Source organism: Canis lupus, chromosome 15, assembly GCF_048164855.1.
Source record: "Canis lupus baileyi chromosome 15, mCanLup2.hap1, whole genome shotgun sequence".
NCBI classification, from domain to species: domain Eukaryota; kingdom Metazoa; phylum Chordata; class Mammalia; order Carnivora; family Canidae; genus Canis; species Canis lupus.
In genome coordinates, this window is record NC_132852.1 from 59,757,442 (window position 1) to 59,782,621 (window position 25,180).

The 25,180-nt window shown below is 46.0% G+C and overlaps 1 protein-coding gene across 9 annotated transcripts in view; it reads left to right on the plus strand.

Moving 5' to 3' along the window:
* CUL1 (cullin 1) overlaps positions 1-25,180 on the plus strand; it is a 92,995-nt gene extending 67,815 nt beyond the window's left edge. For all 9 annotated transcript variants that reach the window (XM_072777589.1, XM_072777587.1, XM_072777585.1 and 6 more), the window contains 13 exons: positions 11,661-11,768; positions 11,849-11,955; positions 14,428-14,476; positions 14,840-14,971; positions 16,174-16,291; positions 17,445-17,521; positions 17,852-17,983; positions 18,825-18,917; positions 22,567-22,614; positions 22,695-22,777; positions 23,213-23,318; positions 23,599-23,712; positions 24,664-25,180. In XM_072777589.1, the coding sequence (XP_072633690.1) occupies positions 11,661-11,768; positions 11,849-11,955; positions 14,428-14,476; positions 14,840-14,971; positions 16,174-16,291; positions 17,445-17,521; positions 17,852-17,983; positions 18,825-18,917; positions 22,567-22,614; positions 22,695-22,777; positions 23,213-23,318; positions 23,599-23,712; positions 24,664-24,744 (1,248 nt within the window). In that variant the 3' untranslated portion in view covers positions 24,745-25,180. The remainder of the gene's footprint in view (positions 1-11,660; positions 11,769-11,848; positions 11,956-14,427; positions 14,477-14,839; positions 14,972-16,173; positions 16,292-17,444; positions 17,522-17,851; positions 17,984-18,824; positions 18,918-22,566; positions 22,615-22,694; positions 22,778-23,212; positions 23,319-23,598; positions 23,713-24,663) is intronic.

Below are 25,180 nucleotides of genomic sequence, written 5' to 3' on the forward strand. Positions count from 1 at the left end.
TTTCTGTAAGTTTTCCCTGAATTTCCGTCTCATTCTTTTATTTCTAAAATTTCAGTTGACTCATAGTTTGCAGTGATGCATGAGTTTCTTACACAGCCATTGTGGCCTGGGTTCTATCCAGTGATGGGAAAGCCCACAAAACTTGAAGACGCTCAAGAGAGGGCAGGTGTGCCCAGTACTTAGCCTGGCACACAGTAGGTGCTTAAATACTTACTCTAAGAAAGAATAAATATAGCTACCTAAAACATAAATACTTGTAAGTAGGTATTTTTATCACAAATGTGGTAAATACAAAAGATATATTGTAATCCAAATCGTGATAGTTTTCCAATTCCCACTTGTGCTGCAGGAAAAGCAGCAGAGGGAAGCGACTTTGTATTAATTTTTTAAAAAATTATAATCATTATACATAATTTTAAGTGGGATTTAATTACTTTGAGAAGACCATTATTAAAGTTTGAAAATTTTTGCCGAATTGAATCGAATCATAGTATATGAAAATAATTTACGGTGAGCATATTAAATGTCATAGAAGGCACTGCTTAAATGAGTTTTTAAGGGCTAAAATATTTTTTATCTAGTCCTATAATTCTGTTTATACCAAACAAAACAGATGAAGTTCTCACAAATAGAGAAATGATTTTACTTAGAAGCTGGACTTCTGCTTTAACTGGCCATGAAAAGGTATCGATTAGAAAACTAGACTTAAAAAAAAAGAAAAAAGAAAAGAAAACTAGATTTACTACTGATTAGTTGAGCCTAGACTGAAATTATTATAGGTTTTGAATTTGTAATGTGATTTAAAATAATATTTTATGCACTGAAACTTTCAAAGCCTGCCTGAGAGTTTTCCTACCTGAGAGGTTTTTTTCATAGTTAAAAACAGATTTTTAAAATTAAAGGCTGTTCCTGAATCCCTTGCACAAGGAGAATCTCCCTCTTTACCTAAGCAAGAACTGGCAGTCCTTGCGAGGTGTCCCTGAGAGCTCTTAACACGTGCTGTTTTTAGATGTGCCGCTGCTCGCACCTGCCTGACAGCCAGGCCAGTGAGCCCTCGGGAAGGCAGTCGGGCCCGGGCTCCTCAGCATACAGAGAGTGTCAGCCTGCGTGGCTGAAGCTGACCAGTGTGAGTCCATCGTACCCACCAGGCAGGATTCCAGTGCATCTGGAAGAGTTCTCTCCAGCCTTCATAGGTCCTCATGATTGAGGGACATGGATGCTTAGCCAGCGTGCCGATTCATGCATAACAAAGGCAGGATAAGTAACCTGTTACGTTGGGGTATCAGTAGGACTTTGGGAACCTTATACACACAAAAAATATTCAAGGATGGGATTTAAAACTGGTTTAGACCGAACAACCGACAAATAATTTTAAATAGACGAGTTGTTTTATAGGCAAGTTTCCCATGGGTGGCTTCTGAAGCGAAAAGAATGGGGCAGCATGGATTAGCAAGCACACTGACGTGGCACTAAAACCAAAGTCAAAAATTTGAAGGGCCCCTGGATGGCTCAATCTCTTAAGTGTCTGCCTTTGGTTAGGTCACGATCCCAGGTTCCTGAAATGGAGCCCTGCATCCCACATCAGGCTGCCTGCTCAGCGGGGAGCCTGCTTCTCCCTCTCCCTCTGCTGCTCCCCCTGCTGGTGCTCTCCCACTGTCTGTCAAATAAATAATTCAAATCTTTTTTAAATCTTTAAAAAATAAATTTTTGAAAGACCCTGTGTGCTTACATAGATGGACCAAAGCACTCCAGATGTGTTCAGTCTTTGTAGTATAGTAACTAGAAAAATACTCTGTATTAAATATAGGAGGACCCTGTCCACTTGGGTCTTAGGGAACATCTTGAAAGCAGAGCCCACACTGTCAAGTGTTCTTCGAAGAGATTGAAACCCACAGTGTGGCTTGCCCTGTGCTGGGTTCTCAGGTTATTTATCTGCCAAAGCAGCTGGCTGAAGGATGCTGGGTGGTATTGCAAATCAGAGGGCCAACAAACATTGCAGATAAAATTGAAATCATTATTTTCATTCATTCAACAAGCATTTGTGGCGTTCTTGTGATGGGATTGATGGCAGGAATCCCTAATGGAAATGTCTCACCTTTGTCTTCATGTCCAGATGACTTCATCTGCCTAGTCACTGTATTACAAGTTCATTTTTGTTTTTTTGTTTTTTTATTTTCTTAAGATTTTATTTATTTATCCATGAGTCACACCGAGAAAGAAGCAGAGAGACAGAGGGAGATGCAGGCTCCCAGTGAGGAGCCCAATGCGGGACTCGATCCCAGGACCCCAGGACCCCAGGATCACAACCTGAGCCAAGGGCAGACGCTCAACCACTGAGCCACCCAGGGGCCCTATAGGGTCATTTTTCAACTCACATTCTCCTTCCTCCGTTCCTTAGCACAGGGGTCGGGGTAGGGTAGCAGCTCTATAGGATATGCCACCTTGCCCTCCTCCTTTGCCGGTGACAACATTCACAACCTAAAGTGGTGTGATTTCCCACTGAGCCTGGGCATGGCCTCCGCGTCCTCTCGAACCAGTAAGGGCTGCCTGCCTGCCAGCCCTGCCCCTGCTCTGTCCTCTTGGGTGAGTCGGTAGGGTGTGGACATGCCCCTTCCCTACCCCTCCAAGTGTTCTCTCTACAGCCCCAGCGCCACCATGTTCATGCAGGCACCATGACTTCATTCTCCACGTGGTCCTCCCACTGTCCTTTCCTATTCATCCCTCACGGTGCTTGGCACTCCAGTCTTTCAGAAGTACCACTGAACGCTTTGACTTTTACTCCACATTCCTTATCCTTTTTTTAAACAAAGCAAAATAAAACCTCTTTTCTATTATAGTATATTAAATCTACAATATATTGTAGATATGTATACCTAGATATGTTAAATCAAAATCCTCTCCTGATTTACCCCTGTTCTCTTGAACTTTGTCTTCCCTGCCATATCATTTATTTATATTCAGGCTGTTCCCTCCGCCCGTAACACAATCTTCCTTGCTTTCTGCTTGCTTTGTCCTGCTTCTAAGACCAGCTCAGATCCTCCTTTCTTAAAACAAAAACAAAAAGCAAAAACAAAAAACTCTTCACTATCTCTTCAAGCCCTAAGTGAGTGTCCCCCCATCCTATGCCCCTGTGGCATCTATAAAAATCTCCTGTGCCACTCTGCATCTGTGCATCACTTCTGTGTTTCCTGTCACTGCCGTGGATTGCAGTCCCTGGAGAGGGCAGCTGGCACCTCATTATAGTTTATGCTCTTTATAGTTTTAGTGCTAGCATCCTGTGCAACAAGCGTTCCTTGATAATGGTGACATAACAACGATGGGAAAGAGGAAGAGCCGTCAGCTGCGTGGCCAGAATCTCCTTTCCCATGTTTTCGCCCATTCTTTCTCTTCATTGGATCCATCATCTGCTCACCTTCCTATACCTTGTGGGACCTTCCTAGTTCTCTCTGCCCAGACACATTTCATTTCTTTTCCCTACATGTTAAACACCTACCTCTCTTTCGAGCCCCAACTCAAATGCCGTTTCTTCCACAAGCCTTTGCTGGTCACCCCTTTGAAATAGTAGCATGTTGGGCTCTTTATATGACATGCACACTACTTTATATTTTACATGTCTGTAAAAGTGTCTTTTACAGGAATGGCTTTATCCATCTTCATGTCTTCAGAATTTAGCACAGTCCCTGGTGCAGAATAGGGTGTCAGCATACTTCCATGTTAATTGTACTCCTTGTCCCCAGCAGGACTCAGGCTGCCTACACAGTACATAAAAGACAACGGGATATAAGAGATAGTGGCAAAATAAGGATAGGAAACCCAAACGAAGCCAAGTGTAGAGGTGGACAATGCTCAAAATGCATGCAGTGGAGTCTAGTATACTGGTCAGAGATGGGTCACAAACACACCTCCAGTCCTTTGCAGTCAGACCAGAGAGCTTGCTGGTAAAGGCAGTCAGTGCCGTGAAGTACAGTCAGCTCTTGGATTCCTAGTGATCATAAGGAATAAGCCTGTAACTCAGAAGAACAGCTTTATTGGCATTCAGAGCTGAGAATACTCTCCCCAGTGGCCCATCCTAAAGAGAACGCCAGTAATGTGGACAGTCGTCAACACTATACTTACAAGTAAACGTGATACCAAGTCGTTGGATGGCTTTATAATTTCGCTTGATGGTAGCTTATAGCAAAATACCAAAATAAGGTTCAGGAAAAGTGTCAGTATAGACTTGGAAGTACTTGCTAATGAATGCTTGATGATGCAGTTGGTTCCATGTTGAATTTTTAATTAGCACATGATTTTGCAGCAATCTGAGTACTGTTTTACTTCCCTACAAAGAGGGCTCCAAAATTGAACATAAATCAGGTTAGAAGACAACACTTCAATACTATCTTGTGTTCAGGGCAGAAATGGCAACAGATGAGCGTAGAGTCCTCTTGAAACCGTGTTGATTTAGTAACCTCCGCCTCCCTGGGACTGAGGTGTAATCCAGCAAGAGTGGGCTTGTAGACCCTTTCCTATCCAGCAGAGCTGTTGGTCTAACAGTGGGGGTGTTAGGCTGCAGAGATGGATTGGGGAGCAAAGTTGTAAAGGCTTATTTGCAGCTGGGAGAAAAATCATCTACTTGAAACGGGAGGAAGCATTTTCAGGAGCCACCCAGGGGTCTGGCTCCAGGAATGATTGTCCTTATGAAAAGGGAGCACTTGAAATGGAGAATGATATAGGCCAAAATGAAATCAGAAAGCTCTGACCGTGTATCTAAGACCTTACCAGAATTATGGAAAAGCCCTGTTTGGGGATTGAGAAGTTGAGTTAGAAATAATTACAGGAACCCAACTGTTTGTATGAACTTGCACCAGAATGAGCAGAGTGACACAGTGTGGGGTGCTTCTGGCAGGCTTGGGTTTTGTTCATCCAGCCAAGATTCCCTTTATCTTTTGGAGTAAAATGTTTAAATAACTTGGTCCTGACTCAGCCATTCTTTGGATGCTGGTAATAGAAGAAAATTACCCACACAGTGATAAAATTGGCCAAGGACCCTTACATCAAGAGCCTAGCCTGCTTTGGTCAGAAGGGATGGAATACACACCCCTAAAATCTTTACATTGGAGGAGGGCAGGGTGAGTAGATCCTGGGCTACCCCAGCCTCAAGCTATCCCTTAAAAGCTGAGGGATGGATTATGGGTGCTGATTTTACTACTCTTTATTTTGATTAGGTTTTAAATTCTTCCATAATAAAAACATTTTTTAAAAAGCAAAAGGAAAAAAAAATGTGCCAGTTCTGATGTAGTCGATGTGGGAGAGGAGAAGGAGGAGGCAGTTTTATCCAGTAAGTCAAACTGACAAATTTAATTACACAGAGAACTGATATGTGCTGATAATGGAAATTGGTTCTGAAAGCCTACAGCTGAATTCATGAATCTATTTTCTGTCTTGCCATGGGCTGGAAAGAATTAGCGTTTTCTTTAAAAGACAAATCATACAGGTGTTCATTTCCAGTTTAGGATGACCCGGCTGTGAGAAGACTCACTGTTTGAATTTGATATCCAGAATACACCCTTTTTTCTTTCAACTGTGGGCACAGCTGTAATCTTCCCATGAGCAAACCAGTTACGGAAGCCCCTCACTCACCGGATCTGAGTTTATATCCCATGTCAAACTACGTTTTGGTTTAATCTTTGCTGTGTATTTTGAAGTCCTGAATGGCCCCTGCTTGTCTTCAGATGAGTTCAAGACCACCCATGACCTCTCAACCACCTACCCACCCACTTCATTCCTGGATGCAGTGCTTTTGTTTCTAAACTGATGTGTTACTTTCTGCAGCATCATTCTCTCTCTTAGGGGAGTCACAGTTTTTCCTGGCAAGCCCATCTTAGTTCCACTTTCAAATTTTAATATTTTCACCTCTCATTGCTCTGTGCCTGAATCTTGCCAACTTGGAGCCTCAGTAGTGAGCACATATGGAAGGGCTGCAGGCAGGGACTCCAGCCTCCCCTCAGATCTAAGGGAAGTAAAAGTGTGAGTCAGGACGAGGGAGGTAACCAGGCTGGCACGAGGCCCGGGGCCGGTGATGGAAGCCCACCCAGTTACGTAACTGGGACCAGGCATTCATAGAAGTTTATCAGATCCGAAGGTAATGATTAAAGATGAGTTATTTACAGTCTGAGACTCAGAGCCATGATTGCAAGATAAGTACATAGGATTGAAGCAGAAGTAACAGGTGGACAGAGGTTATAGTAATGAGAATACAGAGCACTGGTTACATTGGTAGGTTTTTTTTTTGTCTCGGCATTTTCAACTTTAAACCGCAGTCAGAAAAACTGGCGATTTCTGCTTATCAGAAGGAGTGAGATGGTGGCATAGAACAAAGATTGTCACATCACTGGTTGGTGCGTGAGGCCTCTCTGTTTGCTTGTCTCCAGTGGCTTTGTGTTTTTGTTTGGTTTGGGTTTTGCCTATTATTAAAGACAAAAATTAATTTTACTTCCTGAGTGCGCACAGACTGGTTGAGGAGGGAGCACGTCAGAAGCCTGAGGAGGCTGGGAAAAGGCCAGGCTCGGGTTCAAACCTTCCACGGCCAGTTGTCTGAGTGGGCAGTCCTGGTGCCCACAGACTTTTACCTGCCTTTCTCTCTGGCTGCTGGTCTGGGATTGTTCTTTCCTGAAACTTCTGCTTCTCTCTGTGTTGCATGTGGTGAGAATGTGGCTCCAAGGACCAAGTGCTAATGCTTCTGGGGAAGAATCACTCTGCCCCCAAATAATTGCATTTAAGGTTGTGGACAGTGTCGAGCAAGGCCCCGCCCATCCTGTGGGTGCTGTGTGACGGTGACTGACCCTCCTCAGAGGCCTCTCTCAAAGCTTCTGTAATGGACCTGCTGCCTTCCTCCCGGCTGGATAAGAAATGTGGGTGCCATGTGTGCCTAACAGGCAGTCTAGGTGAATCACGGGTTTCCAAGGACAGGTCATATCAGGTGCTGGCTTAGAGAGCACCAGCTGATGTACATGAAATGGTGAGGGTGGCCCCTTGAGCCTGTCACACCCCAGTGTGCCGCTTTGGGCCATATTACAACATCAGGACCACAAGTGATCCTGAGAAACCCTAATACACACCAACTCCCCAGACCTCTTCATCTGACACATGTGCTATACGGTTTTAAGGAAGATAGGATAAGATAAGGTAGAAGTTATGTGAGGCTCCTAAGTACATTTTTTTCTTTTTGTGAAATTGATCCTTTTTTTTTTTTTTTTTTTTTTAGTGGAAATGTATGGAATAAAAGGTAATATTTCAGTCATGATTATCAGCATTTCTGATCTCTGTCCATTCAAGAAGTATCTGGTGAACGCCTCTACCCTGTGCTTATAAGCAAGGTGGATGTGGTCCTGGCAGGCCTCCCCGAGCTCATACCTGGCAGGAGAGGCTGCCAGTAGCAACACCTCACAAGTATGGTTAGCATTCCAGTGGGGGTTTGGGCGTTGTATGTATGTAACAGGAGGCCCGCCCTGTCCTGCCAGTTCAGGGAGCTTCCCTGAGAAAATACTTGAGACCAGTAGAGGAGTTGAAGCTAACTAGGCAGGGGGGTCTTAGACAAAGCCCCTCAGTGAGTATAAACATGACCCAGTGCAAGAACCAAGAAACCTATTATGACTTGACAAAGAAAATGGCACAGAGTAAAACTGAAAGGGTAGCCATGCCGGCTGGCCAGGCCAGGAAACCTCAAAAGCCACATTAATGATACTGCCTTAGTCCTAAGGGCAAGAGGAAACCAGGTAATGGTTGTAACAGACACAAAATTGATACAATCAGATTTTTTTTTTTTTTAAGATTTTATTTTATTTACTCTTGAGAGATACAGAGCAAGAGTGAGAGGCAGAGACACAGGCAGAAGGAGAAGCAGGCTCCGTGCAGGGAACCCGATGTGGGACTCAATCCCAGGGCCTCCAGGATCACGCCGTGGGCCACAGGCGGCGCTAAACTGCTGCGCCACCAGGGCTGCCCAGATTTTTTTTTTTCTTTTTAAAGACTGTACCAGTGTAGAAAATAGATTAAAAGGAGGTAGAGCGTGAGTGTTGGGTCAGGTCTGTTTGGGTGGCTAGACAGGAAACCGCATGGGTTGGTGAGGCTGGGGGTGGGGAGGAGAAGAAATTTGGTGCTTTAGACTTTGGGGGGCCAGGTGTTTGTGCTCAATCATTGTTGACCCTGGATCATGGGTTCACGGAGTAGGTTTTACCATTCCTTGTAATTTTGCAGAGATTTGAATTTTTCTACAGTAAAACCCTAGAAAAAGGGAAATGGAAAAAGCAAGCTCTGGAAGAGAAGCAGGTTCAGGGAGGAGACCGGGGCCTCTCTGATGGACAGAGTTTGGGAATCCCATGGCACAGCCAAGGGCAGGTCGTGTGAGCTGAGTGGGGAAGTCTGGTCTGGGCTAGAAATAAATATGCCTGTCGCTGGCAGAGTAAAGACAAGTGAAACCACATCAGGGTGGATGATAGCTGCCAGGGACAAGCCCTGACAAGTGTCGTGTTTCTTAGCAGAAAGCCCTGCATACTGTTGAATAGAGCAGATGGTCATGAATCAAAACAGTTATTACTCCGTTCATTTTCTTAAACACCAAAAATTTACAAGTTTAATGAAAAACATGCATTTGTTCTAGCCGATCTCTCGTCTCTCCTCACCTCGGTCATGTTTATAACCCTGTGAAACACCTGCTCTTCTCTCTGTTACCCCGAGCGCTCCTACCTTCATCTGCCCTAGCCAGTACCTAAGCGGCTTCTCTCAGGACCTCAGATTCGAGGTTCAGGTTTCCAAGACTTGCTGCTTCATCATGGGGTCTGTTCAGACCCCTCCTTTTGCACCAGCCAGACTGTTGGCTAGGTCTCTAGAATCTTGGGATCAGAGTCTGATGACTTCTGCACCCTTGGGGGTGATCCATCTGATTGGTCTTTCCTTCCTTCCATTTCTTGGGATATCCATGTTTTTCCAAATCCTGAGTCTGAGAAATATCGCTCAAGAAATCATGGAAACAGAGAAAAGCATAATTCTCCCGCAAGCGTGATAGACAGTATAGACACATTCCTGGCCCCGAAGAACCCACTGATGGCGAGGGTAGGGGCGCGCTCACGCAGAATTGAAGGTTAGGATGAATGCCTCCGGGAACCACAAGGAGCACACATGCTGCAGAAGCAGTGCGGTCTGATGCCAGGTTACAACCGTGTGTGTGCCCTCTCTGCTGCCGAGGGCGTCCTTCCTACAAATAAAATCCATGTTAGTATGGTTATGTACATAATATATTTCACATAAGTCCTTTGAGTGGTGTTCCCCAAAATAACATGTGTTGGAAGCAAAATAAGTCCTTAAACTGGCAGTTTTGATGTGTGATTCTGTGTAATGCTGTTGACCTTCCCCTTGAATGTTACCTTATCCAGATACTCCCCAACAATTTTTGCTGGCATTTTCCGGTGCCTGGATACTTTGCTGTAGGCTGGAGTTTTAACAGAGGAATTAATTGCAAAGGGAAGAAAATGTGAATGTCCTGAAATAATTTGATGTGAAATCAGAAAGCAATCCAAAACCCAAATTAGCAAAAGCAATATCAGTTTCAGTGGCAAACCTAAGATTAAGCAATGTTTTCATTGTTAAAAAAAGTTTAAATGAGTTTTATGAAATAAGATGTATGCCAGTTGGAAGATGCTTTTGGTTGCACTTGTGAATTAAGACCATCGGTGCAAAATGGGAGAAATTTTTTTACATCTGTAATAGTTGTCATGAAACAACAAGATATCTGATTGGGCAGTTAACACTGTGTGTTTTAACACTTGAAGATAGGTAATTTTTAGATATTAAATATATGTGATATTGGCTTCCAATATTTTAGGTACTTTTTATTTGGCAATCATTTTGTGTTCCCTCTTAACATTTTCCCTTATTAAATGTCTGTATCAGGTCAAGACTGCTTTACATACTGTTAAAATTATAGTCTAGTTCAATGTATTTGTAATAATAATAAACTTGGCATTTTTATATTTTTTTAACAGAAAATCTTTGTAACTCTTAGTATAGCCCTATCACAGGAAAACAGTTCAAAGTATTGTAAGATGCAGAACGATTAGAATTTGGGGAATTATGTTTTTCATTCCTGAAACCTGAGTATTAATATCTGTCAGAAATTTGCAGAGGCACCTGGGTGGCTCAGTGGTTGAGCATCTGCTTTGGCTCAGGTCATGATCCCAGGGTCCTGGGATCGAGCCCCACATCAGGCTCCCTGCTCTGTGGGGAGTCTGCTTCTCCTTCTCACTCTGCCTGCCACTCCCCCTACTTGTGCTCTCTCACTCTCTGTCAAGTAAATAAAATCTTTAAAAAAAAAAGGGGGGGGGGAGAAATATACAGACTCTTGGCAGCCATGTGAGGCCCCCACGCTCATGCCTCCTGCTTGTGAAGGGGCCAGCTGCTGGCGTTGTTCTGGCACGTGACATCTGTCCATGCTGCTGCAGCTGTGGACTGGTCCTGTCATCTGGGCCTTTTCCCTTCTCAGAGCTGTGGAGGAGATGTTGGCTTGGGAGTTAGGCTGCTTGGGGTCAAGCCTGACAGCCATCACTGAAGCCCTTGGCCAGATGCCCAAATGACTTAGTTTCTTCGCCTGTTGAGCAAGAATCCAGATAGCACCAACCTCATATCACAGTGTGGTGGTGACAGTCCTTGTATGGATCCTCACACCACGGGTGTGTGGTGAGTTCCCAGCGACAGCCACTCTGTTTTTATCATTCAGGCCTGTCTCCCTTGACTCCCTACCCTCCTGGTCCTTCCTGTCTTCCTTGTGCATCCTTGCCAGAGTTTCTCCTGTGCTGATCTGGGCATTGTATTCCCATTATGTTGTTTCTTTGTCCAGAGCTCCTAATTGCCCATCCTGCCGAGTCCTCCAGTGCTCTGCCTGTCTCCCTGGCCCTGGCCTGTCCCATCCAGTCTTGCAACGCAGTCAGGTGTGCGAGTCAGACCTCTCGGCCTTGCCCGACCCACTTACACCCTTGCGTACTTCCTCGGACCTTGATCTTACCCTATTCTTTCTTTTTCTTTTTCTAAGATTGTATTTATTAGAGAGCACACGAGGGGAGGGGCAGAAGGAGAGGGACAAGCAGACTCCCCGCTGAGCAGGGAGCCTCACATGAGATTCGATCCCAGGACCCTGAGATCATGACCTAAGCTGAAGGCAGACACTTAATTTACTAAGCCACTTAGGCACCCCAATCTTACACTGTTCTTACATCACCTGCCCCCCTAAACTCTAAGTATCCAGCTGATTACTGATCATGCTAGCTGATTGGTTTTTCCAGCGAAGCCTAAAATTTGAATTTTTCAGAAAAAATGGGCCAAGCAAACTGTCACTTAAAAAAATTGTGTTTCCTGCAGTCCTTTGATTTTTCAAATAATTTAAAGAATCACTCTTTTTTATATAAGCTGGAAATCAGTACTTAATTTCAAGCACAGAGAATTTATTTTATTATGTATATAAGCAAAGTATCCTATGTGCTTTGATGATGGAACCAAAGCTATTTCTTGATCTTCTGTGTCAGCATCTTTGAAGAAATTTCTGAACCTTTCAGAATGTTTTATAGTAACACATGAATATATCATTTAATCCCCAGTAACAAACTTTTATCTGTTTTTCCCCTCCCAAGGACCCCAAGATGTATGTACAGACAGTGTTGGATGTTCATAAAAAATACAATGCCCTGGTAATGTCGGCATTCAACAACGATGCTGGTTTCGTGGCCGCACTTGACAAGGTGGGTGCGAGCACAGCGTCTTTGCTGCAGCGTGGGGGGGGGCCCACATGTTCTCTGACTGTGTTTTGTATGTCCCACAGGCCTGCGGTCGCTTCATTAACAACAATGCAGTTACCAAAATGGCCCAATCGTCCAGTAAATCCCCTGAGTTGCTGGCTCGATACTGTGACTCCTTGTTGAAGAAAAGGTATTAGTGACTTTGTGGGGATTTTTTTGTTAGTAAATCTATTTAAAGTCTCTGCTTATATATGAGAACTAACTTCCTGTTATATTTTACATATTTTAGATTGTCATCTTTGTACCTTTTGAGAAAACACTTTAAACCAAATACATCTTCTTTGTCTCCTTAAAAGATACTTCATGTTATAAATTCTAGTGGGTTTTTATTGTGGGTTTTTGTTTTTTTTTAATGTTACTGTGGGCTTTGAGAATTATAGAATTTATTTAGCTAAATGAAGTTCACAGGTTGGTCAAGCAGTGGTTACGAGGGTGGCAAGGAAGGAAGGAGTAAGTGTCCTTCTTGTACTCCCTGCGGATGTTCTGTGAGCCTCGGTCATGATGCCAGGGAAGATCTGCTGTGGGAGCTCCCACTGGCTGTTTTCTGAAACAAGACTTTCTGTGCACTCTGGCATTTGAATTATCGTGTGCACTTTTAACATTTATCTTCATGTGATCAATTCGTTTTACTGCTGTTTCGTATTCTTTGTGTATGTGTATATTTACATTTATATATTTTTAAAGATTGGGGCTTGAGCTCACAACCCTGAGATCGAGTCGCTCCCTACACCAGCTGAGCTAGCCAGGCGCCCTTCGTATTCTTTATTTATTTTTATTTTTTTAAAGATTTTATTTATTTATTCATGAGAGACAGAGAGAGAGAGAGAGAGAGGCAGAGACACAGGCAGAGGGAGAAGCAGGCTCCATGCAGGGAGCCCGATGTGGGACTTGATCCCGGGTCTCCAGGATCAAGCCCTGGGCTGAAGGCGGTGCTAAACTGCTGAGCTACCTGGGCTGCCCCCGTATTCTTTTTTTTTTTTTTTTTTTTTTTTAAACCATCATGTTTCTCACCTGTTCCTCCTCCTCTGTGTGTGTGTGTCTATTAAGAGCTAGAGGCCCCATGATCTCCTGTGGCTCTCTCCTCTGCGTTGTGCTTCTAGGGTTCCAGGTTGTGTGTATTTGGGTATTCTCAGCTTCTGTTTCAGTTTTCCAGCAATCCATCAACAAACGCAGTCATTTCCCATGCCCCCATGTTGTCCTGGTTTTGAGATGAATAAACATCTCTTAAAGGCTCACCTAACCCCACTGCAGAAAACACTGAGGATACCTACATGTACCAAGAAAAACACTGGAAACAAGTCCCAGAACAGAGTTGGGGAAATCCTAAGTAAAGTGTTAGCAGACTAAATTTATTAGAGAACTAAAGAATAATTCTCCAGAACATAGTATAGTGTCCTAGGAATGTAGGGATGGCTTGGTGGTAGCAAATTTAACGTAATTTACTATATTAACGGAAGTATATGTGGTCTTCCTGGCAGACGTGGGAAAACGTTTGATAATGTCACTAGCTGTCTCTCTGACTTTGCCAGAAAGCCATGTCCCCAAGGCTGGTGAAAATGGGGTATTTGGGGGTGGTTTTCTATTTATTGCAAGTCTGGTCAGTGTATAATTCAGCCGTTCTAGTCCGATCTTTTCTTGTAGTCCTTCGAGAATAAAAATGGACTTTAAAGTGGAATGCCTCCTCTGACCTGATTTCATTTTTTTTTAGGCTAGATTATATGAAAATTCTCAATATTTTAATAACATGCTTTAGCAGACCTTCAGTTTGGCAAAAAACTTATTATCCTTTTTATACGTTGCCTTTTCACAAGAGGCCCTCACCAAGTCTCTTGGTGTGTTGTTTCTTAGTTAATGCTGCCAAAGCAGACAGAATGGCAGACACATGCTAGGGTTGCTTCAGTGAGCACGCACTAGTGAGTGGAGCTAAGAAAGAAAACTCTTCCAGAGAGAAAAACCACCCTGGGCTACCTGTGTGAGGACTAGGACTAGATTTTCTTAGAAATACCTTTCCAGAGCTTGTTTGGTCATTTCATGTGCTGGATCATGAGCTGGATCATTTCATGTGAACTTATGGGGATCTTATCTATGAAGGACTCATAAAACCTTAAAAATTTCATTTACCCTAGAGTCACCTTTCAGTTAATACTTGTTCATAAAAGAGAAAGAATTAGTTGTTAAGGGCAGCCCTCTGTTACATAGAACCACAGAGGAAGGCAGTGCTTTAGTGGCTTTAAACAGTTTTGTTTTCTTTAATGCTTAGGCCATTAGAAATCTACATGTGCTTTTGGTTTTTTCAGAGTTAAATTAAAGCATATTATAGGAAGCAGTTGGCAAAGTAAAGTTCCTTTATTTTGTGTTTAGGTAGATTTCCTTTCAGAAACGAAAGGAAAGCTTGAATGTTCGGGCAGACTTTAATAAGTATCCTCTGTTGATTTTCATCTTGCATGTCCAAAACGATTATTTCGTAAACATGTTCTTCCGTGATAGTTTCAGTGTAAGATTGCCACGTTGCCATAGGTGAGAAAAGTTTGGCTCAGTGGTACTTGCTGAGTAAATGTTTACTGATTTGTTTGAAAACAGTATACCTTTTTTTTTTTTCCAGTTCCAAGAATCCAGAAGAAGCAGAGCTAGAAGACACGCTCAACCAAGTGGTAAGGCGCTTCTTACTAATCACTCTGGTTTCCAGTAGCAGTTTATCTCCCAAGTTTTAAGGTTACTTGTATAGGGCATCTGAAATGTGAAAATTAATAGGATCATTTATTTTACTTCATATCTATGGTTTTACTCCCTAAATTGAGTCATTAATTTTAGCACTCGTACTTTCCTCATTAGTACTAAGTCTAGACCAACTTAATATGATTAAAGGGGTTGATGAAAATATTTCAAGACTGTGGATGGTATTTTTTTTTTACCACTGTAAACGTTGGCACACAGGCCAGTCAAAATAAAGCACCTGTGTCGGCTGCCGGCGTGTGTTTAGTGCATTAAATCTGCTCTCTTGGTGACTTCACTAGATGGTGGTCTTCAAGTATATAGAGGATAAAGACGTGTTTCAGAAATTCTACGCAAAGATGCTGGCCAAAAGACTCGTACATCAGAACAGTGCCAGTGATGATGCCGAGGCGAGCATGATCTCAAAATTAAAGGTAAATTTGATCATGTCCTGAGAAAAATCCAGTTTTTAAGTCATCGTGAAAGATCTTAGCTGTTGCAGGTTGTCAGTGGGCAGAGTCGCTAGTCTAGGTAACAAAGAGTTTGTATGGAATGAGCCCCGCTGCTCCGCTACAGGGGGGTTGTGACCGGTCAGGCCTCCCCTCCCTGTTTCACATGCTTTGCCAACCCATCCATGCTGCTCTTGGAGGGGCCTCCTGTCCCGTCAGACCCGGCTGTGCCGTGCTCACCACCGCAGCATCTCCTACTCCGCACATTCGTCCCCACTCTGTCTTCACACACCAGAACCACTCAGGGTGGCTCAGCCCACCTGCATGTGGTTGGCTTTGAGTTGGTTTGTGTTTGTTTTGCTCTGGGTTTAGTTCACTGTCTGCGATTGTACCTGCAGGAAGACAGCGTTTTACTTGATCGTTGAGCAGTTATTTCATTATCCAGCCACCTCTGCGCTGAGCTTGTGCCTGCTAACCTGTTGAGTGCTGTGATGTGTCTTAGACCTATTTCACTTCGACTGAAATTAGTTATGTGGGTATATTATTCTGCTCAAACTGCCGTAACAAAACACCATGGACTGGGGGCTTTAACACTAAAAATTTATTCTCCCAGTTCTGAAGGCTGGAAGTCCAAGATCCAGATGCTGGCTGATTCGCTTTCTGGTGAGGACTCTCTTCCCACCATGGTGACAGCCGCCTCCTCGCTGTGCTCCAATGTGGCGAGGAGCAAGAGCAGACTCTGGCCTCTTTTTACAAGGACCCTAATCCCATCAGGAGGGCTCTGTCCTCATGACTGCATCTGGCAATCATTTCTCCAAGACCCTACCTCCCAATACCATCACGCTGGGGGTTAGGGCTTCAGCATAGGAGTTTGGGGGACACAGAGTTCAGCCCCCCAGTAGTGGAATAGAGACATAAAATAGGTCATCTGTGTGTTCTGTTAGACATCCTTGCTCCTAGATGCTCAAATGAAAGTTACTGGGTGAAAAAGACTTAACTGCTTGGCTATGGCTATATTTTGGGCAGTGTATTAATTTGAATCTGTACATATTGACCCCGTGAGATGTGGTTCAGTGTTACTCCTAGCTTAGTAGCTCTCGTACAGTTGTATGACTTCCATCAGATTTCCTTGTATACACTTCTATTTCTGTAGAAATTAATAAGATGGTTATCTGGGTTCATTTCAGCAAGCTTGTGGTTTTGAATATACCTCTAAACTTCAGCGGATGTTTCAAGACATTGGCGTGAGCAAAGATTTGAATGAGCAATTCAAAAAGCACCTGACGAATTCAGAACCGCTAGACTGTGAGTATCCACGAGCGTGTGTAAGCTGCTTTTACGGGCAGTGTTCTCAGAGAAGTTCATGTCCTTTGTGGCAAACGAGAGAGATGACAAAATACTAAGGGTGGTCAGTGCATATCAGAAATTCCGGGACAGGCAAACAGGAAGCCCGGGATCCTCCTGACTCCTGTGTGTCGTTAGGAGATGGCAGGCACAGAGCATGTCAGCCTTTCCCAGGGGCCCCAGCGGCATGGCCATCCCACCCTGGGCAGCTACCAGCTCCGGGCTCCACACAGTTTAATATTTAGTAAATTTCTTTAACCTTAGTGTGGATCCATTCTAGCTTTCTCTCTCTCTCTCTCTATTTTTTTTATTTATTTATTTATTTATTTATTTATTTATTTATTTATTTATTTATTTATTTATTAATTATGAGAAAGAGTTGCAGATGGCTGTGTGGATCACAGAGTCAGACTAACCTGAGATTTCGGCTCCAGGTTGGCATGGGGATGAGGCCCTACTGGGCGCCAGGCCACGCTCTTGTTGTCAGGTCCGCGGGGTGGCACCCGGCAGGTGATGCTGACATCATCATATGGTAGTATTGTCTTTTTAAGCAAAAAATGGGAATTTTACCTTTCCCCGAAACTGAAGAGCCATTCCACTGTTAAATGTGGCAGGGATGCCAGTGGATTCCTTAGCTATGTGATGATGCAGTTGTTGTTACAATTTACAGGTTAGGTATCATACGTAGTGGGTGTGTGTGTGTGTGTGTGTTTGCAGTTGTGCGTGCTGCACAGAACACCCTGGAGTGAGCCGCTGGCGCTTGAGGCTTCTGTTTCCTGAGTTTGGGCCCCGGTGCCAGCCGTGCTGGGCGAGCTCGGGGGCCTCAGTGGACCCAAGCAGAGCGGCCCTATGGTGTCCTCAGTCTGAGCTACAAGTGAAATGAAAGACTGCCTCTCTCTGTAGAAAAAGAGTTTCTGGCTCTTTCCACCTTTTACTAATTGTACTTGAGTGAAACAGTCTCACTGAAATATGGTCAGTTCTGCCGTTCATACCGCAGCAGGGTTTTTCAGTCAGTGTGTTTCCTTCCATGCAAAGCAGCCCACGTTGATTTGAGCAGCAGCATTGTTGGGTTTCTGAGACTAACTGTGTTCCCGCACTTTCATTCCCGCCCCAGTGGATTTCAGTATCCAAGTGCTAAGCTCCGGGTCGTGGCCCTTCCAGCAGTCTTGCACATTTGCCTTGCCGTCAGAGGTAAGGGTGGGTTTGTCTCGCATCCTGTTAACTCTGAGCAGAGATGAGTGCAGGGGTGTGGAAAGGGTGCGGGGGGCGGTGTCTGCGGGCAGGTGCCGCTCACCCCAATGGCAACCTGCGGGCCTCACGTCCGGGATGGTTTTCGATGGCACCCTCAAATGCCCGAGTGCTTCACAGGAGTCAAGCACCGGATGTTTGCATTTCACTTCTATGTCACCAGCTTTTTGTGCTGTGACCCTGGAGCACTGTGTTTACTGAACGATGCTGTGCTGCGTGGTGAGGCAGACGCTCCTCACAACGCTGTGTGTCCTTTTGTATCCTCTGATCCAGCTGGAGCGCAGTTATCAGCGGTTCACAGCTTTCTACGCCAGCCGTCACAGCGGCCGGAAGCTGACTTGGTTATATCAACTGTCCAAAGGGGAACTGGTAACCAACTGCTTCAAAAATAGGTACACTTTGCAGGTAAGGTCACCTTTCTGTTTGGGGGATGTATGGTCTGAGGTCTAAACAAGGGTACAACAAATTCTAGAACTCCAGAATTCTAGAGTCCAGCGGTGGGCGCCACGGTCGAGAGGGAGGCCTGTGGCAGAGCGCAGTTTGTGGGGCAGGTGAGCTGAGATCCGATGCTTTCTCGCTGAGGGTGACCGTTACTGACTGATGCCTCTGTCCCCTCCTCCGTGAGGCGGGGGTGCTAGTGCTTCCGCTTCGGAAGCGCAGTGACTGCTAGTGCAGTAACATGTTTAATAAGCGTTGGGCATGGCTCCTGCCTGATGCACACCAAACGTGTAGCTTCAGGGGCCGGAGTTGTGGGTACTTAGTTATGACAGCAGCCCTCTCCCTTCGGCAGGACACCTTCGTGTTAACAGTGGCCCCCAGTGCCCTCCGTGGCACCCAGTCCTGAATAGGGAGCCCCGTGTGACTACTGTCACAGTGTGCGGAGGAGAAACTGAGGCCCAGGGTCATTTAAGGCACTTCCTCGGGACCCTAGCTTATGTGGCAGAGCCAAAATTTCAGTGAATGTGGAAGCATAAATAGCGTGTATTTATGTGTGTGAAACATCATAGAAGAGAGTTGGGCGTTCTCTCCTGTGGAAGCTGGGAGAGGACGGCCTCCAGGAAGAGTCGCAGCAGGGTGGAGTCCTGACACTTTGTGTTCTCTTTTCTGTGGGGCTACTTGGTTTTTTGCATCTCCTGAGCAGAATTTGTTTCATAAATAAGTTCTTCAGACTTCGGCTGTATATTTTTGGAGGTTTTTCCACGCATGTAATTTTGCTTCTCTTTCTTCTGTATGTGGGGCCTCAAAGGCATCCACGTTCCAGATGGCGATCCTGCTTCAGTACAACACGGAAGACGCCTACGCCGTGCAGCAGCTGACGGACAGCACCCAAATCAAAATGGTATCTCCCCGCCTCCCGGCCTCCCGTGTGTGCTGCAGGCTCCTTGGTCTGGCGAGTGCTGTGGGGACGGAGGGACAGAGGACCTGGGGGTCTTCGACCTGAAATAGTGATTTCCCTTAGGATTATAAGTAATGCACATTGTTTTTTTAAAAATCTTCGTTTTTAAACTCGGTATAACATGCACATGTGAGCACATGCTTTCCCTCGTTCATTCAGTCCATCCTTCACCCTCTTCCCAGCCAGGCTTTTCCTACTAAGCCTGCATGTCACTTAATTATAGTGGTATTCTTCCTATCAGTCATATTCTTTAGTGACATTTATCTCCCATGCATAAAATTCGCCATTTTTAAGTATGCCGTTCAGGGTGTACGTAAAATAGACAAGGTTTTCACAAGGCCATACAGCCACCACCACTGTCCCAATCCCAGAACCTTTCCGTCATCGCAAAAAGAAACTCATCAGCGTTTAGCAATAACCACGTTCCTCTCCTCTCCTCTCAGCCTCTGACAACCACTAACTAACTTTCTGTCTCTGGATTTGCCTACCCTGGGCATTTCATGTCCCTGGTTGTGGTGTTTCTTTTCTGTCTGCCTTTCACTTACCATGCTTTCAGGGTTTCTTCGTGTCATAGAATATATCTGTGTTTTATTCTGTTTTACGGCTGGAATACGTTCCAGTGTATGGACGCACCACATTATGTTTATTATTCGTTCTCCAGCTGATGGGCATTTGGGCTGTTTCCCCATTTTGATCATTAGGAATAGTCCTGCTGTGAACACTCACGTACACGTTGTTGTAGGAATGCGTTTTCAGGTTTCTTGGGTATATGTCTGAGGTGTGGAATATCCGAGTCATGGTGGATTAGCTCATTGAGGAACAGCGTGGCCGCCCCTGTTCACAGGCTCGCCAGCAGTGCATGAGGGCTCCGGGCTCTGGTTTCTCCGCATCCTGACCAACATTTGCATTTCCCTTTTTTTTTTTTTTTTTTTTTTTTACTTTCTAGCCACGCTAGTGGATACGAAGACACCTCATTGTGGTTGTGTTCACATTTCCCATTTCCCTACCAACTGATGGTGTTGACTGTCTCCTCAACCTGACTTGACTATTTATATATGTTCTTGGAAGAAATGTCTGTTCGAATCCTGTGGCCATGCCCATGTTTTATTTGCCCTCTACTGTTGTAAGAATTCTGTATTTTTTATACATGGAGCCTCTTTTTTCATTTGTTGCTTCTGCTTTTGGTGTCCATCTAAGGAACCATTGCCCTGATTCAAGGTCAGAGATTTCCTTCCCTGTTGATTGGTAATGCCTTGTTGAAAATCAGTTGACCACAGATGGATGGGTTTCTTTCTGGATTCTCAGTTCTTTTCTAGTCACCTGGATGTCTGTCTTTATGACAATATGTCATCGTCTTGGTTGCCGTTGTTCTGTAGTAAGTCTTGAAACTGAGACCTCCAGCTGTGTTCTTTTTCAAAATTGTGTTGGCTGTTCTGGGTCCCTTGCATTCCCATAAGAATTTCAGATTTAGCTTGTCCATGGTTAGAGACTACATCACATCTCTGGATTGCTGTGGGGCGTACCTCTGCATTATCAGTAGTAGGTCTTCCAGCCCATGACCGTGAGCAGCTTTACATTCATGTAGGTTGTCTTTCATTTCATTTCTCTCAATTGTGTTTCATAGTTTTGTGTATGCAAGTCTTGCACTTTGGTTAAATTTATTCCTAAGTGGGATCCCTGGGTGGTGCAGCGGTTTAGCGCCTGCCTTTGGCCCAGGGCGCGATCCTGGGGCCCCGGGATCGAATCCCACGTCGGGCTCCCGGTGCATGGAGTCTGCTTCTCCCTCTGCCTATGTCTCTGCCTCTCTCTCTCTCTCTCTCTCTGTATGACTATCATAAATAAATAAAAGTTAAAAAAATAAAAATAAAAAAAATAAAAATAAAATAAATTTATTCCTAAGTATTGTGCTTGGTGCTACTGTAAGTGGAATTGGTTTTTTTGCTGGTAGATAACAGAAGTAAAATTGATTATTGGATATTGATCGTGTATCTTGCAACCTGGTTAAACTCATTTAGTTTTTTTGAAGATTCTTTAATGTTTTTTTTTTTATACACAATCGTGTCCTTTGCAAGTAGAGCTAGTTTTACTTCCTTCTCCTACTTGGATGCTTTTTATTTTGTCTTCTTGCCTGATTGCTTTGGCTGGAATTTCCAATACAGTGTTGAAGAGAGGTGATAAGAATAGGCATCCGTGTCTTGTTCCTGATCTTGGGAGAAAGCTTCAGCTTGTTACTGTTAAGCATGGTATTAGCTATAGGTTTTTCTTAGATTCCTATTATTAGAAGTTCCCTCTATTTTTGGGGTTTTTGTTTGTTTTTAGTGTTTTCATCATGAAAAAATGCTGAATTTTGTTAAACTGCTTCTCCATGGAGATGAAAAGGTGCTTTTTGTCTATTAATATAGTCTATTACAGTGATGGCTTTTCTTATTGTTGCCACCTTGCCTTTCTGGGTGAACCCTAGCTGGGCATGGTATAGAATACTCTTTATATGATGGTGGGCTGCATTTGCTGGTATTTTCTTGAGAATTTTTACATCTACATTCATAGGGATATTGATCTGTTGTTGTGATGTTTTTGTCTGGGTTTGCTGTCAGCAGTGATACTGGTCTCTTTGAGTGTCAGGAGAATCATTTCTTTTTCAGTCATGCCTCAAGTTGGCCCAAAATATATCTGCAAATTCTGATAACAAAATGAACTTGCCCCTTTGTGGGTGAGAGTCTTTCTCACTTCTCACGTCAGAAGACCTCAAATCAGGGTAGAGGCTCAGGCCGCCACAGGCTGTGGGGAGGGCGCTGCTTTGGCCCCTGCGCCAGGGTAGCCGGCCTTCTGCCAGGAGGAGTACTTCCTGTGGGGAGGGCTGCTCCCTCCCGGGGACACATCGTCCCTCCATCGGATTTAGCTCTCAAGTGACTCCTCTGTCCCCATCCTGCTTGAGGGGTCCAGGCTTGTCACTAGACCAGAGGCCTCTCGCTTTTGTAGCTGTAGGTTTTTACCCTAGGACCAGAATGGGGATCTCTCGAGGCAAGGGTGGGCCCGCTCTGTCCCTTGGGGTAGGGGGTGAGGGCAGGTGGCATGCAGGCATCGGGCAGATGCTGTCGTCTGGTGTCATGGGACACAGTGGTAGAAGGGCCTAGAAGTGGCCCCCCCAGCCATGGTTACAGGCGAGGAAATAGCCAGAGGCACCCACAGTGCTAAGAGTTGAGCGAAGGAAATGGACAGTGGGGTCCAGAAGCCCTCAAGCGTTGCTTTTGTGGTGATCTGTGTCCCGGATGAGCTGTCGGACAGCTAAGGGGTGAATACGTTCCTGGGGGTTGAAGTGAGGAATCAAGGTGGTTTCTGATATTTAAAACTGAGTCGTCAGTTCTTCTGACTAGGTGATCAAGGCCAGAGAGGGGCTGGCGTCACTCAAAGGAGGTGCTGGTGGCGGTAGGGGATGTCGGGACCTCTTAAGCAACCCTCTCCCCCGGGTACATTCTTCTATTTGGGCGGCTGCTGTGTGTCAGGAAAACCAACTACGGGATTGCGTGTGGTTTTTACTGCAGAGAGAAGTGCATTTTTTCTCTTTAACTTCTCTTTTTCTCTTTAACTGCAGGACATTTTGGCACAAGTCCTACAGATTTTATTGAAGTCGAAGTTACTGGTATGTTTGTGCATGTTCTGTGTTCAGCTAGAACGAAGCTGTTTCCTGACATCATGTAGTAACGGTTGTCTTCCTCGTAGGTTCTGGAGGACGAAAATGCGAATGTTGATGAGGTGGAATTGAAGCCAGATACCTTAATAAAATTGTATCTCGGTTATAAAAAGTAAGGAAAATCTTAAGTAGGTGTTCCTAGACCACAGACCCCCACCCCCACCCCCGCGTGGCTGCGAGTGGAGGCTGTGTGCGGGGTGGCCTCGGCACAGGAAGGGCTTCCGCCTCAGGATCCCAGGTGTCCTTCGCCCGACTCCCTGTCCAGTTTTGGTGGTTCCTGCTTTTGGCAGCCAGCTCCTCGGGGGCTCGCGAGTCTGGACCTCTGTGTCCAAGGGTCTTGATTTTATTTCATTTGACAAAATTTGGGAGACCAGAGGGCGGCACGGGGGCTCCTGTGACGCAGGTGTCCTGTCACTGGCTGTGGGGGAGGCCCTCCCGGAGGCGGTGGCCAGGGGAGCGGAGGCCTCTCAGGGATTCAGAACCGGGGGAAGCCCTCCACCCCTGTCTTTGGAAGCCGCAGTGATTGGTTTCCTGCGTTTCTTGACAGTAAGAAGTTAAGGGTCAACATCAATGTGCCGATGAAAACCGAGCAGAAGCAGGAACAAGAAACAACACACAAAAACATTGAGGAGGACCGCAAGCTGCTGATTCAGGTGACTCTGGCCCCGCGTCGGGTTGGGGCTGCGGCGGCGGATCAAAGCCGGTGGGTGGCGTGTGCGGTGGCCGTGGCTCGGGGTGGCCGCCAGCGGCTGAGCCAGACACGGTGGCAGGTCACGGAAGGCCCGGGCAGGGGTCCCGGCGGGGCGGCCCCCGTGGCTCCAGCATGGACCCTGGAGTGGCCCACGGGCTGCCTGCGGTGCATGGGGTGGTTGCCCGGGGCGTCTGAGGGCGGCTGTAACAGGGAACGTGCTGTTTCCCCCGTGGGTGGCGCAGGCGGCCATCGTGAGGATCATGAAGATGAGGAAGGTCCTCAAGCACCAGCAGCTGCTCGGAGAAGTTCTCACTCAGCTGTCCTCGAGATTCAAACCGCGGGTCCCAGTAATCAAGGTACCAGAGCCCGCAGCCGCAGCGCTGCGCTGATTATGTGAGAAGAGCAAAGGCGTAGCTGAGACTAGTGGAAAGAACGCGGCTTAGTCGTCCATGCCAGGTTTCTACAGAAGGAAATAGGCTTAATTTTTTAGACTTTTTGTTGGCATGTCCCATCTCCCGAGCAGCACGCACATCCTAGAGGGCCCAAGTAAGCACGCTTGTACAACCAAGACCCCAGTTCAGGAGGTTAAAACGGGACTGGCATTCCAGAAGCTTCCGCTCTGGCCGCCTCCTGGCCAGCACCTCTGCTCCCTGGAGGATGACGACCCGCCGAGCGTCCCGCCCGCGGCGGTGCTGTCTGTGGGGTGCTCGGTGTGCGGACAGGGCTTCTAGGGCTCCCACTCTGCTGTGTCCGAAGACGGGCCCCGCGTCACGTTCGGGGGACCCTCTCGTCTGTATTGTAGGCTGTCCGTCGCCCGCTTGTCCCTGCTCTGTGGTCCTACCTGGGGGGCGCCCGCAGCTCCGGGCCATCGCCTTGCCTCCTTTCTAGTGGGTTCTTGAACATAGAAGCTCAGCGGCTTTCTCTCTCTGAGACCACTCGGTAAAGAGCAGCTGGGACGGAGCGGAGCCCCCGAGGGTGGCAGTGAGAGGTGACTTCCCGACAGCCAGGGGGAGGCCCCCTCTGGGTCTTGGGGTGCTGGGAGGCCGTGCCTGGGCTGTCCCCAAAGGGCCCCAGGCGACCTCCCCGTGAGGACATTGAGGAGCTGGGTAGTTTCCTGGCTCAAGAAAGTGAGGTCGGGGCTGCCTGGGAAGTAAAGCCGCTCTGCAGGGCGCGTGGGGTGGGATGGGTCCCCGAGTGAGCCTCCAGGGGCAGGGGCACAGCCCAGGTGAGGTGGCCGGGCTCCATTCTGCTAATAAGTGTGTTTTTCTTCATTCCATTCCCTCTGTTTTTCTTAAAATAATGCCCAGAAATGCATTGACATTCTGATCGAGAAAGAATACTTGGAGCGAGTCGATGGTGAAAAGGACACCTACAGTTACTTGGCTTAACCCTTCCAGAAGGGTCTGACTGCGACCTGCAGCGAAGAGTTCCCGGTGGAGAGAACAACCCGAGTTCATAGCAGCCAGCCTGCCACCATTTGAACCTCCCTTTTTAGACCTGAGGCCAACCGCCCCCCGCTGGCCTCAGCCGGACATCAGAACTGCTCAGGATTGATACATTTCAAGTCTGTAAATATGGACACCAACGCCATTTAACCTAATTTAAGAACAGAGGGGACTCGAACCTCCCCTGCTGAGGGCTGCATGCTACTGCATCTAAACCGCTACGTTGGCTACGGGGTTAACAGCTGTCGTCCTGGCAGCACTTGGAGAGCAAGTCTAATGGGCCCACGTGTAATCTGCTATGAAAAACCATTTGTATAGTGTGTTTCATTTTTTAATGTGTGAAAATAAAGAAAATTAAAGGATTTCTGTACAAGTCGCA